This window comes from Antedon mediterranea, chromosome 11 (assembly GCF_964355755.1).
Source record: "Antedon mediterranea chromosome 11, ecAntMedi1.1, whole genome shotgun sequence".
In the NCBI taxonomy this organism is placed as follows: Eukaryota; Metazoa; Echinodermata; class Crinoidea; order Comatulida; family Antedonidae; genus Antedon; species Antedon mediterranea.
The window spans coordinates 1931619-1949629 of record NC_092680.1 but is presented as its reverse complement, the minus strand read 5'-3'; the positions used below and the strand labels follow the sequence as shown (position 1 = coordinate 1949629).

The 18011-nt window shown below is 32.8% G+C and overlaps 1 protein-coding gene across 1 annotated transcript in view; it reads left to right on the top strand.

Annotated features, from left to right (window-relative positions):
* Positions 1-13089, top strand: part of LOC140063152 (fibrillin-2-like) — a 55573-nt gene extending 42484 nt beyond the window's left edge. Inside the window, exons 37-58 of the mRNA XM_072109608.1 lie at positions 135-338; positions 567-689; positions 980-1108; positions 1656-1781; positions 2186-2305; positions 2659-2784; positions 3105-3230; positions 3552-3677; positions 4041-4190; positions 4438-4632; positions 5129-5254; positions 5450-5572; positions 6320-6445; positions 6806-6931; positions 7386-7538; positions 7889-8191; positions 8598-8714; positions 9078-9206; positions 9435-9554; positions 10090-10212; positions 10582-10687; positions 11171-13089. Coding sequence (XP_071965709.1) covers positions 135-338; positions 567-689; positions 980-1108; positions 1656-1781; positions 2186-2305; positions 2659-2784; positions 3105-3230; positions 3552-3677; positions 4041-4190; positions 4438-4632; positions 5129-5254; positions 5450-5572; positions 6320-6445; positions 6806-6931; positions 7386-7538; positions 7889-8191; positions 8598-8714; positions 9078-9206; positions 9435-9554; positions 10090-10212; positions 10582-10687; positions 11171-11660 — 3467 coding nt within the window. The 3' untranslated portion in view covers positions 11661-13089. The remainder of the gene's footprint in view (positions 1-134; positions 339-566; positions 690-979; positions 1109-1655; positions 1782-2185; positions 2306-2658; positions 2785-3104; positions 3231-3551; positions 3678-4040; positions 4191-4437; positions 4633-5128; positions 5255-5449; positions 5573-6319; positions 6446-6805; positions 6932-7385; positions 7539-7888; positions 8192-8597; positions 8715-9077; positions 9207-9434; positions 9555-10089; positions 10213-10581; positions 10688-11170) is intronic.
* Positions 13090-18011: the final 4922 nt, after the last annotated feature.

Sequence of the window (18011 nt, the reverse complement as noted above, 5' to 3'; positions counted from 1 at the left end):
GCCATTTTACTCCGTTATGGGCAGGATGGTTTGTGTTTATATAATTTAAAACTTTTGTTACATTCGGTATAAAATGTTTATATATGGTAATTTTTTTTACTAAATGTGAAAATTTAGTCTATATTAAATTGCAGATGTACGCGAACGCTATTGTTACAAGATGAAGAATTCCACCAACCATTGCACAATGCCGCTAGATTCAACGATTACAAAGATGATGTGCTGCTGCTCCAGTGTTGCTGCTGTTGGTTGGGGTGAAAATTGCGAGGCCTGCCCTTCATATGGCTCTGATGACTACGCATCACTATGTGGTACTAAGCCCATGGATCTCATGAAAAGTAAGATATTTGTTTTAAAAGCTTTTTAAAGCTCTGTCTATCTATTTCAAAATATGACCGAAAACATACCTTTTCTCTCTCTAACTTTCCAGATTCTTGGTGTATCAATTTATCTGATTGATTTAATTACTGGCTTGAGAATATGTTGTCTACTAGGTCCAATTTTCCTTCATCTAAAACATGTTAACAGAGAGTACATTGTTTAAAGTATATTTTGTTTTGTTTCAGTGTGTACTATGATTGGAGATATTTGTGAAAATGGCCAGTGCATACCAGTCAATGACAACATGGGATTCAGGTGCGATTGTTTCCTGGGCTATGTTTATGACGAAATGGCTCTCAAGTGCAGAGGCAAGTATTATTTTATATTTAAACTATTTTATATTTAGACTAAATAAATTATTGATTTTTAAAATGTAGTGTGACTTATATTTAATACAAACAAGATATTAAGAAAGTACATTAAGTCTGCAGAACATTTCACAGTCTAACTATCTATTTATGTTATAATTTTTATTTACTTTTAAACTTATAACTGGACCATTTTGGAAAGCAGTACTGCGTTACTGAAAATGCAATTCAGTCAAAAGAAAGAATAAATAAATAAATAAATAAATAAATCAAAAATGTGTTATTTTTAGATATTGATGAGTGCTTGTTAAACACACACCGTTGCCGTGGTAATGCTCAATGCTTGAATACACCTGGTGGTCATACCTGCACATGCCCATATGGTTATTCATTGACATTTGATGAGAGGAACTGTATAGGTCAGTATGCATCAGTTACAATAGACCAACTATTAAGGGACCGTATAAAGTGTCCCTTTGACAGGAGTGTCCTCTTGATAGGGTTACAACATATAATGCTCCTTGATCTACTCACATCAAAATATCCCCTTAATAGGGTTTCACCATGGGGATTAAACATATATATGCCCCTCGTTCTGTTCACAGGAAAGTGTCCCCTTACTAGATCTTTTAAATTACGATGACCAATTACCTATCCATATCGTGTCGTTGGTAGATGACCATAACTTATCTTTAGTTTTTAGGTTATTAAAAATTTAAAAAATACCTTCAAGACCAAACAAAGTGTGCTTTAAAAAGTGGCCTTACTATAAAAACATCTTTTGCCACCCATTTGTCTCTAGCGAAAAGTGTCTCCTTAATTAATTAATAATTTGTTATTGAGTTATGGAGAATTACTTTTTTTTCCGAAATAAAAGATGAATGAAAGAATAGGAATGTCCAAAGTGATTTCACTTTATATGTAAATAAATTCAAAATTCACATAAGATGTTTTACAATGTTATAGATAAGGACGAATGTGCTGAGAATGTAAACCTCTGCAATCATGGTGCGTGCTCTAACATACCAGGAGCATATGAATGCCTGTGTAACCAAGGTTTTTCACCTACTGATGATAGAAGCCAGTGCGTTGGTAAGTATTATTATTATTATTATTGATGACTTGTATCATACCATTATGTTGTTAAAGATGTGTTTATGTCTATTGTGATAAATATTTGATGGGATGGGATGAAAAGTCATTGGTCCCGTGTACGTAGTAAAAGAACTTGGTACACTATTCGCAAAGAGTAGGGGATCATCTTCCGGTGTGCTAATCTTGTAGGCGCTGCACTGCTGGCTGCCGTGGATCCGAATTTCTTCAGTTTTCAGTTAAGCTTGAGGAAGAAAATAAATACAAAACAAAATAAATATACAAAAATAATTGATTGATTGATTGATTGATAATAATGCTAGAAAGAAAGTAGTTTAATTGTTTAATTAAAATAACCATCTTGATATGCAAATTATGAATACTCTTATTAATGTACTTTACAGACACTGACGAATGTTTACTTGGAGCTTGTGGAATGAATGGAACATGTTTCAACGATTTTGGAACATTCACTTGCAGTTGCTTCCCTGGTTTCAGGCAAAGTCACAACAAAGACTGTGTTGGTAAGTAAAATATTTAAATCATTCATGCTGAGGTGAGCGGGAGGACTATACACCGTATGTCAAATGTTCATATCTATCTCATGTGCACTTTAAAGAACCTATACATCTTTTGAGACGAGTAGGGGGTTATCCCGGTGTAATAGTATACACACACCCACTGCAACACTTAACATAACTCATCAGAGGGCCCCTTGATTGTCAGCATATGCTGTTTAAAGTCACCCTTTATAAATAAGGTTGAATAAATAAATGTAAAAAAAATCCTGACTTGACTTGTGAGCAACGGTTGAACTGCCTTATACATTACATGGCAAGGAGGGTTCTGAAATAAAAATTCTAACTTTCTTCTGCAGATATCAATGAGTGTTTAGAACTTGGTGTTGTATGTAATAATGGATTCTGTACAAACACTCCTGGTAGCTTTGAATGCCAGTGTCAAGAAGGATTCAAAGTCAGTTTTGATGAAAGGAACTGTGAAGGTAGGCCTAATCAATATAATTTTCTAGTAATTTAGTTTTATTAGTATTATCAGGGAAGAGTCACTCTGGTATTATATATACCTGTATAGTATATTTAGTATCATTATGATAATGAGACGAGGGAAGAGTGAAATTACACTCTTCTCTGATTAGACAGAGTAGGTTATTTGCAGGCCTGGCATCCATAGAGATGGAAGGAACCTTCAGGATATAAGTGCTTAAGTTCTGTCTACACTGTTAACCTTAATCACAATTTGTGGTCTTTAAAAGTATGAAATTTGGAAAAAAATATAAATAAAAAATGTTTTTCAATGTTTCAGATCGTAACGAATGCTTAGAGCAGCTAGGGATATGTAATAATGGTCGATGTGAGAATGTGTTTGGTTCCTTCAGATGTATTTGTGACACAGGATTTGAATTAGCCAGCAACGGCTTTGAATGTGTTGGTAAGTTTAATAGAAACAATTTAATAAAATTGTTTAAAGGTCTACATGGATATATATTTTGATGTTATCATTAAATTTGTACTAATATTGTTTAAAGCTTTACATGACAAATAATCACTAGTGAAGTTAGACTTGCAGTGTTTCCAAAACAAATAAAGTAAGCCTAAATAATAATTTTTAAATGGCTGAATTGTCACACACAGCCACTCATCATAAGTCATGATTAGGGAGGTGCACGTCCTTTAAGCTACAGTATGTTTTCTGCTTATGCGACTCCCAAACTGGAATGCCAAATCAATATATATTTACAACCTTTTACAGATCAAAATGAGTGCGATCTAATACCTGGAATTTGTTACGATGGAGTTTGTCGCAACACAGAAGGTAACTTCCAATGTATGTGTCCAGATGGCTTCCTACTCACACTGGATGGAACTAAATGTGTTGGTGAGTTATCATTTATATCTTTAATGTTGTATTATCATAAAAGTTGATGCCTATGTATTACATAAAACATGTGTGCTACTTTGTAGTTGGATGTGTATTCAGTCAATAGAATTTGGAATTTAACAAAAACTCTCATGCTATTACATAATGATGTATCTTATGAAAATAAAATTGAGTTGAATTTGTTGGGAAGCCAATGATGTTACTTTAATAACTGTGGTTATCATTGCATTGACAAAATAGTCACAGGTATTTGTCATTAAACCATATCGTATATGCATAAGCTCTTCATAGAGAGTTTCATATTAATTTAGGGGTTGTTTGTTTTATTATTATATTTAATGAGTTTTCGTTTTCATTTAGATATGAGACAGGGTAACTGTTTCATAAACATTGTTGATAATACATGTCGAGACGCTTTACCTCAAAATATTACCAAACGCGAGTGCTGTTGTACCTTTGGCTCAGGTTGGGGATCAGAGCCATGTACTGTATGTCCAACAGAAGTTGATCGTAAGTGATTCTTAAACTTAATTTGTAGATCTTGTAGACGAAATTGGCAGCAAAAATCTATTTCCCTTGTCAGGAGTGCATATAAACATTGTTTTTTTTTAATAGAGTTCTTAATCAAATTGTGTTTACATTTAGGTAAAATATAATCATTTGCATTGTGTGTATTATGACTATGTAGTTGAATATGTTTCATAAAGTATAACAAATATATACAGTCCTGCTAACTAACCTCTAATTGTTTTGACAGCTGATTTCCTTAACCTGTGTCCAAACGGTAAAGGTTATGCCAATATACGAAATCCTGATATTTATGAAGATATCAATGAATGTAAGGTGTTCACAGACATCTGTAACAACGGACGATGTGTCAACATGGATGGTTCATTCCGTTGTGAATGTGATGAAGGCTATAAACTGGATGCTGAAGAAAGGAACTGTATAGGTAATGTTATAATATTGTTTTGTTTTTGTTTTGTTTTTATATTTAGGTAAATTGCCAAGGACAACCATAATCGAATTCCCTGTTCACAAGACAAACATATACACACTATTCTCTACATCTTATTACAAGTCTTTAGGAGTGAATATGTTACCTTATCTATGTTTAAAACGATGTACTTTTTATACAGTGGCTAGTGAAAATCTTTTACATTTAGGGGTCCATCAAAAGTTTGGTTGTCCATAGAAATATAAAAGACTTCATAGTGTTAATCTACTGTTGATCGGCGAAAATGAAAATCTTATCTTCACTTTTATCAATTTAGACATTACTACAAAGTCCATAAACTAAATTGAGACTTACAGTAAACATGAGAAGACTTGATTGAGGAAATTCTTGAACCTGTGCTGATATTATGACTTTGGTTTGTGGCACCCTGCCTGTTCTGCCACTTGACTCGACTATCTTTATTTACAGTTAAAATTCTTTCTGCTTTCAGATTCTAATGAGTGCATTGAGCATGTAGAGATGTGTGGTTACAATAGCACATGTATAAACAGTGAAGGTGGTTTCTTCTGTGAATGCGGCCCAGGATTTCAACCAGGTTACACTGGTGTATGTGAAGGTATACAGACATTTAAACCTACATTCACACACAGTGTTTAAGAATAGACCCGTTCACACTAAACTCATTCTGTACACACTGTACATGTCTGTTAAAAATTGGTTACTGGACCAAATCCGAGTTTGAATTCTGCAAGGAAAGTTAAATTTATCATTATGTATGAAATATTTTAAAACAAAAATGTTTTCAATGTAGATATCAATGAGTGCCATCGCAACCGTAATTTCTGTGCTTTCCGTTGCAAGAATTTGCCAGGCTCATTTGAATGTATCTGTCCCAGAGGCTATACTCTCAAACCTGATGGTAAAAGCTGTGAAGGTAAGATGAATTTTAGTTATCTGTTATAGTAACACTATGGCTTGGTAGTTGACATGCTTACTTACCAATCCCAGGGTTATCGTGTCAAATCCTGTCATAGTAGGATTTTTATGATGGCCAATACATTTAAGCTATATGTCTTCAATAGTTTGACAAAAAAGTTTGATATTGTAGACAGAGTTTTACACTACCAAAGCTTCATATATGAGACTTTAATATATTTACTTTTATATATACAGTCAACTCTCCCAATACCGGACTCTCTGAAAACCAGAAACTCTCCCAATACCAGACTTTTTTTGAGGACCAAAAGGTCCCAAATTTAATTTTACCATTAAAAACACATTCCGAATACCAGACTTTCCGGAAAACCAGACTTATTTGGCCGGCCCAAAGGTGTCCGGTATTGGGAGAGTTGACTGTACTCTAATTGTGGAGTTGTGTGCATTTTTTCTTTTCGTTTATGGTCTTGCGTGACAAGAAATTTTCTTCTTGCAAGATCCTCTATGGTATTGTTTCATTGTGTATATTACCATTTATTTTTGTATTGTTCACCATTGATAGAAATTAATAAATGTATGTATGTATAGAGGGAGATTTTAATATTTTATGTTTTAGTAGAATATAATAGATGAGACATTTAAATATTTTAAAACTCTGATATATGTCCAGAACCGCTCACACACAGTATCAACGTGATATATATATCTAGTGTTCTATTTCTAATTTTCTTTTATGTCATTTCAGATTTAGATGAATGTTTGACATCTGCCAATAATTGTAAATTTGATTGCAAGAATCTGATTGGTACATTCCGATGCATGTGTCCACCTGGTATGAGAGCTATTAACCGAAGAGGAGATGTTTGTATTGGTGAGGTTTTACCGATTTTGTTATATTTTGTATAGTTAAATGTTAAAACACGTGATTAGCAATAGCGAATTTATAATTTTAAAATAAAGGAGCCTAAGAATTGTAAAGTAATGTTCTATATTTTGAATTGTATTTTTCTAAATTTAAAGGCGGTCAGGTGGCCGCCTTTGAATCTGCATATGCTTAATATGGCACTATCTGATTGGTTGATGGGTATGATTATAAATAGTTAACAAACAAATCTGTAAAAAATAAGAATTTGAAACCTTCTATTTAATAAATTGTTACCATTTATGTAAAGAAAGAAACATTTATTCTATCTCTTTTAAGTTTCCAAATACAATTTTATTTATTTTTCAGATATTAACGAATGCCAAAACAATCGTAATCTGTGTCAAAATGGCCGATGTATTAACATAGAAGGCAGCTATGAATGTGATTGCAACACAGGATATGTACCAAGCCCAGATAGACTCAGGTGTCTAGGTAAGATACCATTGATTGAGCATGAGGTTTAATCTGTACATACATACATAGTTGTTTCATCATGTTTTTAATATACAACTATAGAAAAAAGTTAAGTTAAATAGAAGGGATAACAATATAACGTTGACCAATTTAGCTAATTATATTTAGCTTTTATACACTATATACAATATATTAAATTTGGAATGCCATGATAAAATTGAAAAGATGTACGTATGAGTTCTTGAAAGTACACATTAGGCAGATGTGGACACTGGAGCTCCAGTTTTAAGTCCATTCCTCATTTTACAACCAGAACTTATTGCTGTGCCATTTTTATTTCTATGATTTATGGCAACCCTTTGTTAGGATTTAAATTTCCTTAATCCATTGTGCAGTTTCAAAGTTTTTTTAACATATTTTAGAGCAGTATGTTGAGATTTAAATATTTTTTGTTGTTTGTTTATTTATTAAGATAATCGTGTTGGCTCATGTTTTGCGGATCTACCTCAGGGCATATGTACAGCACCATCAGCCGTGCTAGGCCCAGTTACGTTAGATGAATGCTGTTGTGGAGGAGGCAAGGCCTGGGGACAGAACTGCGAACACTGCCCTATGTTTGGATCAAGTAAGATTTTTATTTTTTTTCATTATATTTTTTCCTATATACGGATATGGAAATAAACCATGGATATCTCTATACAATTGAACTCCTAAAAGAGGATGGGACCTAAGTGTCCCTTTAATAGGGGTGATCCTTGAATAGAGTTTTACCATAGTGTTGAAATGGAAATGGAACTCTCCTTATAGAGTTGTCACCTGAATAGATGTGTCTCATAAATAGAGGTGTCTCCTGAATAGAGGTGTCTCCTGAATAGAGGTGTCTCCTGAATAGAAGTGTCTCATAAATAGAGGTGTCTCCTGAAGGTTTGGTCTGATAAAAAATGTATTTAATTAGGGTGTATTTTCATTTGTTAGCACCATACATGCAGATGTGTACATGTGGAGCAGGCTACAACAGAGATTGCAACGATATCAACGAATGCCAAGTACTACCCGACATTTGCGAGAATGGCCGTTGTTTGAACAACCAGGGGTCATTCCTGTGTCAGTGCAATGTTGGTTACATTCTGCATCCTGATGGCACACACTGCGTTGATGAGGACGAATGCAAGCGCCCTCAATCACCTTGTCCGTTCAAGTGTACCAACACGATTGGAAGTTATAGCTGTAGTTGCCATGTAGGATTCCAGCTTTCACCGGATGGTGCTACTTGTGTTGGTATGTAAACAATTAAAGTACATCTTAAGCTCTGTCTACACTATCAAAATTTATGTGAAAAAAAAAAAATGATGTGCCCATATATGGACATGATGATGATGTCATATCACTACCATATTTGGGTATATCACTACCATATTTGGGTACATCACACTTTTTTTGTTAAACTAGTTTGATAGTGTACACAGAGCTTTAAAGAAAGTTTTATTTCATTATTATAGGGGTGGGGAAAGCGGTGTTTCAAAATTGTAAAGACACCACATCTTGGAGATAGAAGCCAATTACCCAACGATTCCTTCTCTTCATCTCCTTTTCTTACCCTAACTAATAAATGAATGTAGATACCAAGCTACCAAAACTACTACTTACAAAATATTGCATTAAAGACATTGCATTTGTGTTTTAGATATTGATGAATGTGCCTCTGGCCGCCATAGTTGTCAATATCAATGTACCAACACACAAGGAAGTTTCCTCTGTTCTTGTCCAGATGGATATCGTCAAAGTGGACTTAACTGCATTGGTAGGTTAAAATAGTGTATAAATATTTGTTTGACTTTACCATCCCAAGTTCCAGTGTCTATTCTATTACATGTAGTCTGTCCTTAAATGTAATATAAAAATATAAATGTACAAAATTTGGCCAGCTAGCAGTGCAGGGACTACCCAGATCAACACACATGGACAAAATTCTCTACACTTAATGAATAGTGTATCAAATTCTGAAACTATCATCTTGCTTAGTGATACTAACAATAAAACGCATACCTCTCACACTAGTCCGATCCCTTAAGTGTGGTTCCCACTAGCGACGCAACGTAGCGCAACCTATGCAATGTAAGAAAATGCTCTTCCATTAAATGCTAATTAAAATTCGTTTCAACAGACATAGATGAGTGTACAACAGATCCTCAGATTTGTGGCGCTCACGGTATCTGCCATAACATGCAAGGCAGCTACAGATGTGACTGTAAACGAGGATTCCGATTGGATGAAGCTGGTACTCAGTGTATTGGTAAGAAACCGTTCAATAGTGCATATTGCATGTCATGTGACCCACAATTGTCCAATCAAATGACAGGAATTTGTTATATAATATGCAATATGTAATCTTTTTAGCTTCACTCACTATGTAAATCTAGTGTGGTACTCAACTTCAATATCTCTCTGCCATTCTCTTGCTTTCTATATAACCAAATTATATAATTTGACATTAACAATGTCAATGTTTGAATTTTGGCAGATTTGGATGAGTGTTCGATGCAAGGCAGGTGTCAGTATGATTGTGAGAACTCTGTAGGTGGATACCAGTGTAATTGTCCAGCTGGCTACATCCCATATGCATATGGCAGTCACTGTAGAGGTATGCATATTCACTTTATTCTATATGATTACCTTGTTGTACATAACAAGGCCAATTCACACAGACAAGCGGTAACTGTAAGCTGAAAATCGTGTAGCTTGTCCCACCTAGAATCTGTGTCTATCCTGAGCAGAAATCATCGGTCTTCTTCATGTTTATGTAAATGGTCATAAGAAGTAACATAGTTTCTATTTGTAGTACCGTTACTGCTTTTCTATGTAAATTTGCCTTTATGGGGAAGAAGCATGTAGATGAAAATCAAGTACAGTTATTTCCATGTCCATTCGTTATGTAAAGCGCATTCAGACATGTTTATTCGTGAAAAGAGTGCAATTTAAATGTGATATTTACATAATAACACACTTAGTCATTAGTTTATTTCTCATTATATAATTAGTAAATATATTTACCTTGAATTTACCTTTAATCGCCACAGTCTATCTTCTTTCGATAGAGTGTGGCAGGGTTAAGGGGGCTTTTTGGCCCATATACAGCCATTCTATTATTAATTTTAGTCATATTTATATTGTTTTAGATGAGAATGAATGTCTATCACCTGGTATGTGTGGCAATGCACAGTGCGTAAATACAGATGGAAGTTACTCATGTAACTGTAATACTGGCTTTGAATATGATAATTATCAGTCAGGCTGTCAAGGTAAGCTGAAGCAGGCTTGTTAGCCTTAATGGTCTAAATTAAGAGGTGGAAATGATCATGTGATTTTATTCGATCATATACACTAGTTATTTGCAAATGTGCCTCTTGTGCATAGTGAGGCCCAGATACTGTAGTTCTCAAATTTGGTAGTTTTATTCATTACTATTGTACTTACTTACTTACTGCGCTGAAACAAATCCATAACTGAGCTATACTGTAAATTCTTGATATAAAATTGATAGAAGTTTCAAAATTATTGACCAATTGTTTAATAAAAACTTGTTGACGGTAATTATTTGATAATTTTTTACTAGAACGCGGAGCATTGTCATCATTTAAACATACTGTATAAATATTGATTATTTTTAGATGTTAATGAATGTGATAGGCTATCACCATGTTCTTATGGATGTGATAACACTCAAGGTAGCTTCTCATGTGGTTGCCCACCAGGTTACATTACAGTTGCCCAAGGGTAAGTAGTGTTATTTAATACAAAGTTGATCTCAACAATAAAACTTGTTTTGTTGATATGTTTAAAAATTGCTTTATATAACATAATTGATCCTTAGTTCCCATAACTGCGCAGCCATGGCTATTGGTCCTTAGCTACCTTAACTACTCAGCCATAGCTATTGATCCTTAGCTGCCTTAACTGCTCAGCCATGGCTATTGACCCTTACCTGCCTTAACTGCTCAGCCATGGCTATTGACCCTTACCTGCCTTAACTGCTCAACCATGGCTATTGATACTTAGCTGCCTTAACTTCTCAGCCACGGCTATTGATCCTTACCTGCCTTAACTGCTCAGCCACGGCTATTGATCCTTACCTGCCTTAACTGCTCAGCCACGGCTATTGATCCTTACCTGCCTTAACTGCGCAACCATGGCTATTGATCCTTAGCTGCCTTAACTACTCAGTCACACGACTATTCAATCTTTCTTTTTCAATCGAAGCGCTTGTGTTTCTACATATGGACTTGACTCGCAATCTCAACCGTGCTACTCTTGCCAATACACCGCCAACGGTCGAAGGAGACGAGCAGCAGGAGATGAAGACGATAACGAGGCTTCAGACGTCGATCATGGCATCTACGATCTGCAAGCTGAGAGTGACGTACTACAGATAAATTTAACACTGTCGAAAGCGCAACCGAAAGTACGCATCATGAAATTGGTAACGGCATATTCTAAGAAGATTGGCGTCATGCATTACAAGCTTTCTACTGGTCACGAAAACTTCACCATACAAAAGAAAGATGGAGGAATCGCTATCTTACGAGTTAAAAATGAAATTAGAAATCCAGCCGTGTTTCATCTACAAGTACAGGGCAGTGTAGCACCGAAGAACAAGGAGGTACTCAACGTCGATGTACTAGCGGAGAAAATGCATCAAATAATGGTTCTTGATATTGATTTAAATGTAATTAAAGATAAAGAAAATTAAAAACATTTATTGACGTCTTCCAACCAACTGAAATTATTTTTTAGTATGTTGTTCGGAAAGGAGTGTATTTGGAAAAAATATGGTGCTAATTTAGAAACTTACACACTGTAATGTTCTTTCTCAAAATATTTGTATTTGTATCATTTTTTTAAAAATAGTGAAATATATATTTGTCTGCTGATATAGAAAAGCATTGTTGAACTTTATATATTTTAATACTTAAAAAGTAAATGGGCCAGTTTGGTATTTTATTATTATCTATAACAAGATTTATACAAGACTATAACGAGAATTCCACATAAAATAGATCATTTTTTGTAGACTAAAAATATAATTTAATTCAATCTAATATTTTAATCCACAGACTAGTATATTTTAATCTACCAGAGTGATTTATCAATAATAAACTATTTTTAAAAACTCATTAGATTAAAAAATACTTCTGAATTTTAACAAAATTACAAAAAAACCATCGTCTTTAAAAAAAAATATTAATGTTGTATATTGTATATTTTATAAAGCCATATGAAGAATTTAACAGAAGTTAAATGTATTTCATTTGGCATACCTTTTATACTGTATTCATATTATTTAGCAATCTTAAAATATGCAACAAACGACAAATAATAAATAGGATTTCTGACATTATATTTATCATTTTTATATTTAACTGTTCAAAACACAACGCTGCAACTCAATACATGTATGTGTGTGAAATAATGATGGAATTAATTTCTTCATCATAAAATTATGGAAACGTGAGATTAATCTCGCACTTCCCTCAGATATCAATTTTAAATATGCATATTGTTATTTACAATCAGAAAACAATTATTGTGATATCACTGCGCATATACTGTAGGTTCACAGAATCAAATCAAAGTGATATGGTTAAAAATAGATCTTTTGTTTATTAATAACAGGAATTATGAAATGAAATACTATGTACAGCAAGCATAATTTGTTTATTTAAATAATACCAGTTTGATTTTAATTAATTTAAATCACTGAATCTATTACACTTTATCACAGTTCTCGTTAGGTACTGGCTTTATTGGAACAACTTTCGAATCTAATGTCAGAGCAACTTTGAATGGTATTAAAATCTTGTCACGTTACTTAAAGACAAACTTTTTTAGCATGTTTGACTAATAAAGAAAACCTTTTTCATTTGCTGCTTAGAGAGTACATCGTTTCATGTTCAAGATAGGATTAATTTAATAAAGTTATTAATTTTAATAATCTTTAATTGGATAATGATTCTTTACATGGTGGTATTGTTTACTAGCTATCTACAATGTTACAAGGGAAAACCTGCGTGTTTGCTACTGCTGCTAATTTTTGTACAATATTTTTTATGAAACAATTTTTTCTAATATTAACATTTTTCAAAGCTTGTTATATTTTATAAATACTATTGTTAACAGAATCATGCAAGTGTATACGCAAATGTTTATTCAAATGTGCATATCCAAATTGTTATGTATTATAGATATTTTAGTAGCGAAGTACAGTATAGTAATTAAACCAATCCGCGGACGTTCCGCTGATGATGTCATCAATCCAATTGAAAGTTCGTTTGCGTCAGAATCCGAATTGTTTCAGAGGAATAAATAAACGATGAAAAATCTCGTTTTTGACAAAAGAAGTGCTCCTTTATTGATTTAATATCTAGTCTTAGTCTAGTTAGATTTCTCTATAAGATGATACAAAGCAATATATGTGCATATATACCCATATTATTGCATAATAATTTAAATTTAAAAAGTAGATATTTTGGGCATTTTTCGAAAAAATCCCTATCAGGGATTTTTTAGGGGTAAAATTTTGATGAAATTTGGTATTTTTGCACTTCTGCGCATATATATGGGAAAAGTTGTGCATATGATGCTATGTACAAAATTTCAGCAAAATCCAAGATGGTCGAAATTTTACCCTTAAAAAATCCCTGAGCTGCCCAGGGATTTTTTAGGGGTAAAATTTTGACCATCTCGGATTTTGATGAAATTTGGTACATAGCATCGTATGATGATGCTCTTTCAATATATGAACCTATTTTTGCATATAATTCAGGGATTTCTAAAAAAAATCAGCCAAAATAGGCCGATATTTGATAATTCTGAGAGTATGCGCAAATAGTGCTATATTTTTTTATTTCTGCGCATATATGTGGAAATATTTTTTCATATATTTATTCAGCATCATCATATCTATCTATATATGTACATATTTCTACATATAATTCAGGGATTTCTTAAAAATGCAGCAAAAATATGCCAATATTTGATCAGTCTTTGATTATGCGCAAAAATCGCTATATTTTTGCACTTCTGCGCATATATGTAGGAATATTTTTGCATATATTTATTCAGCATCATTATATCTATCTATATATGTACATATTTCTACATATAATTAAGGGATTTCTTAAAAATTCAGCAACAATATGCCGATATTTGATCAGTCTTTGAGTATGCGCAAAAATCGCTATATTTTAGCACTTCTGCGCATATATGTGGGAATATTTTTGCATATATTTATTCAGCATCATCATATGATGCTATGTACAAAATTTTATAGCCCAGGGATTTTTAAGGGGTAAAATTTTGACCATCTCGGATTTTGATGAAATTTGGTACATAGCATCGTATGATGATGCTCTTTCAATATATGAACATATTTCTGCATATAATTCAGGGATTTCTAAAAAAATCAGCAAAAATAGGCCGATATTTGATAATTCTTAGAGTATGCGCAAAAAGTGCTATATTTTTGCACTTCTGCGCATATATGTGGGAATATTTTTGCATATATTTATTCAGCATCATTATATCTATCTATATGTGTACATATTTCTACATATAATTCAGGGATTTCTTTAAAATTCAGCAAAAATATGCCGATATTTGATCAGTCTTTGAGTATACGCAAAAATCGCTATATTTTAGCACTTCTGCGCATATATGTGGGAATATTTTTGCATATATTTATTCAGCATCATCATATGATGCTATGTACAAAATTTCAGCAAAATCCAAGATGGTCGAAATTTTACCCTTAAAAAATCCCTGAGCCCAGGGATTTTTAAGGGGTAAAATTTTGACCATCTCGGATTTTGATGAAATTTGGTACATAGCATCGTATGATGATGCTCTTTCAATATATGAACATATTTCTGCATATAATTCAGGGATTTCTTTAAAATTCAGCAAAAATATGCCGATATTTGATCAGTCTTTGATTATGCGCAAAAATCGCTATATTTTTGCACTTCTGCGCATATATGTAGGAATATTTTTGCATATATTTATTCAACATCATTATATCTATCTATATATGTACATATTTCTACATATAATTCAGGGATTTCTTAAAAATTCAGCAAAAATATGCCGATATTTGATCAGTCTGTGATTATGCGCAAAAATCGCTATATTTTAGCACTTCTGCGCATATATGGGGGAATATTTTTGCATATATTTATTCAGCATCATCATATGATGCTATGTAGAAAATTTCAGCAAAATCCAAGATGGTCGAAATTTTACCATTAAAAAATCCCTGAGCTATAGCCCAGGGATTTTTAAGGGGTAAAATTTTGACCATCTCGGATTTTGATGAAATTTGGTACATAGCATCGTATGATGATGCTCTTTCAATTTATGAACATATTTCTACATATAATTCAGGGATTTCTTAAAAATTCAGCAAAAATATGCCGATATTTGATCAGTCTTTGAGTATGCGCAAAAATCGCTATATTTTAGCACTTCTGCGCATATATGTGGGAATATTTTTGCATATATTTACTCAGCATCATCATATGATGCTATGTACCAAATTTTATAGCCCAGGGATTTTTAAGGGGTAAAATTTTGACCATCTCGGATTTTGATGAAATTTGGTACATAGCATCGTATGATGATGCTCTTTCAATATATGAACATATTTCTGCATATAATTCAGGGATTTCTAAAAAAATCAGCAAAAATAGGCCGATATTTGATAATTCTTAGAGTATGCGCAAAAAGTGCTATATTTTTGCACTTCTGCGCATATATGTGGGAATATTTTTGCATATATTTATTCAGCATCATTATATCTATCTATATGTGTACATATTTCTACATATAATTCAGGGATTTCTTTAAAATTCAGCAAAAATATGCCGATATTTGATCAGTCTTTGAGTATACGCAAAAATCGCTATATTTTAGCACTTCTGCGCATATATGTGGGAATATTTTTGCATATATTTATTCAGCATCATCATATGATGCTATGTACAAAATTTCAGCAAAATCCAAGATGGTCGAAATTTTACCCTTAAAAAATCCCTGAGCCCAGGGATTTTTAAGGGGTAAAATTTTGACCATCTCGGATTTTGATGAAATTTGGTACATAGCATCGTATGATGATGCTCTTTCAATATATGAACATATTTCTGCATATAATTCAGGGATTTCTTTAAAATTCAGCAAAAATATGCCGATATTTGATCAGTCTTTGATTATGCGCAAAAATCGCTATATTTTTGCACTTCTGCGCATATATGTAGGAATATTTTTGCATATATTTATTCAACATCATTATATCTATCTATATATGTACATATTTCTACATATAATTCAGGGATTTCTTAAAAATTCAGCAAAAATATGCCGATATTTGATCAGTCTGTGATTATGCGCAAAAATCGCTATATTTTAGCACTTCTGCGCATATATGGGGGAATATTTTTGCATATATTTATTCAGCATCATCATATGATGCTATGTAGAAAATTTCAGCAAAATCCAAGATGGTCGAAATTTTACCATTAAAAAATCTCTGAGCTATAGCCCAGGGATTTTTAAGGGGTAAAATTTTGACCATCTCGGATTTTGATGAAATTTGGTACATAGCATCGTATGATGATGCTCTTTCAATTTATGAACATATTTCTACATATAATTCAGGGATTTCTTAAAAATTCAGCAAAAATATGCCGATATTTGATCAGTCTTTGAGTATGCGCAAAAATCGCTATATTTTAGCACTTCTGCGCATATATGTGGGAATATTTTTGCATATATTTACTCAGCATCATCATATGATGCTATGTACCAAATTTTATAGCCCAGGGATTTTTAAGGGGTAAAATTTTGACCATCTCGGATTTTGATGAAATTTGGTACATAGCATCGTATGATGATGCTCTTTCAATATATGAACATATTTCTGCATATAATTCAGGGATTTCTAAAAAAATCAGCAAAAATAGGCCGATATTTGATAATTCTTAGAGTATGCGCAAAAAGTGCTATATTTTTGCACTTCTGCGCATATATGTGGGAATATTTTTGCATATATTTATTCAGCATCATTATATCTATCTATATGTGTACATATTTCTACATATAATTCAGGGATTTCTTTAAAATTCAGCAAAAATATGCCGATATTTGATCAGTCTTTGAGTATACGCAAAAATCGCTATATTTTAGCACTTCTGCGCATATATGTGGGAATATTTTTGCATATATTTATTCAGCATCATCATATGATGCTATGTACAAAATTTCAGCAAAATCCAAGATGGTCGAAATTTTACCCTTAAAAAATCCCTGAGCCCAGGGATTTTTAAGGGGTAAAATTTTGACCATCTCGGATTTTGATGAAATTTTGTACATAGCATCGTATGATGATGCTCTTTCAATATATGAACATATTTCTGCATATAATTCAGGGATTTCTTTAAAATTCAGCAAAAATATGCCGATATTTGATCAGTCTTTGATTATGCGCAAAAATCGCTATATTTTTGCACTTCTGCGCATATATGTAGGAATATTTTTGCATATATTTATTCAACATCATTATATCTATCTATATATGTACATATTTCTACATATAATTCAGGGATTTCTTAAAAATTCAGCAAAAATATGCCGATATTTGATCAGTCTGTGATTATGCGCAAAAATCGCTATATTTTAGCACTTCTGCGCATATATGTGGGAATATTTTTGCATATATTTACTCAGCATCATCATATGATGCTATGTAGAAAATTTCAGCAAAATCCAAGATGGTCGAAATTTTACCATTAAAAAATCCCTGAGCTATAGCCCAGGGATTTTTAAGGGGTAAAATTTTGACCATCTCGGATTTTGATGAAATTTGGTACATAGCATCGTATGATGATGCTCTTTCAATTTATGAACATATTTCTGCATATAATTCAGGGATTTCTAAAAAAATCAGCAAAAATAAGCCGATATTTGATAATTCTTAAGAGTATGCGCAAAAAGTGCTATATTTTGTACTTCTGCGCATATATGTGGGAATATTTTTGCATATATTTATTCA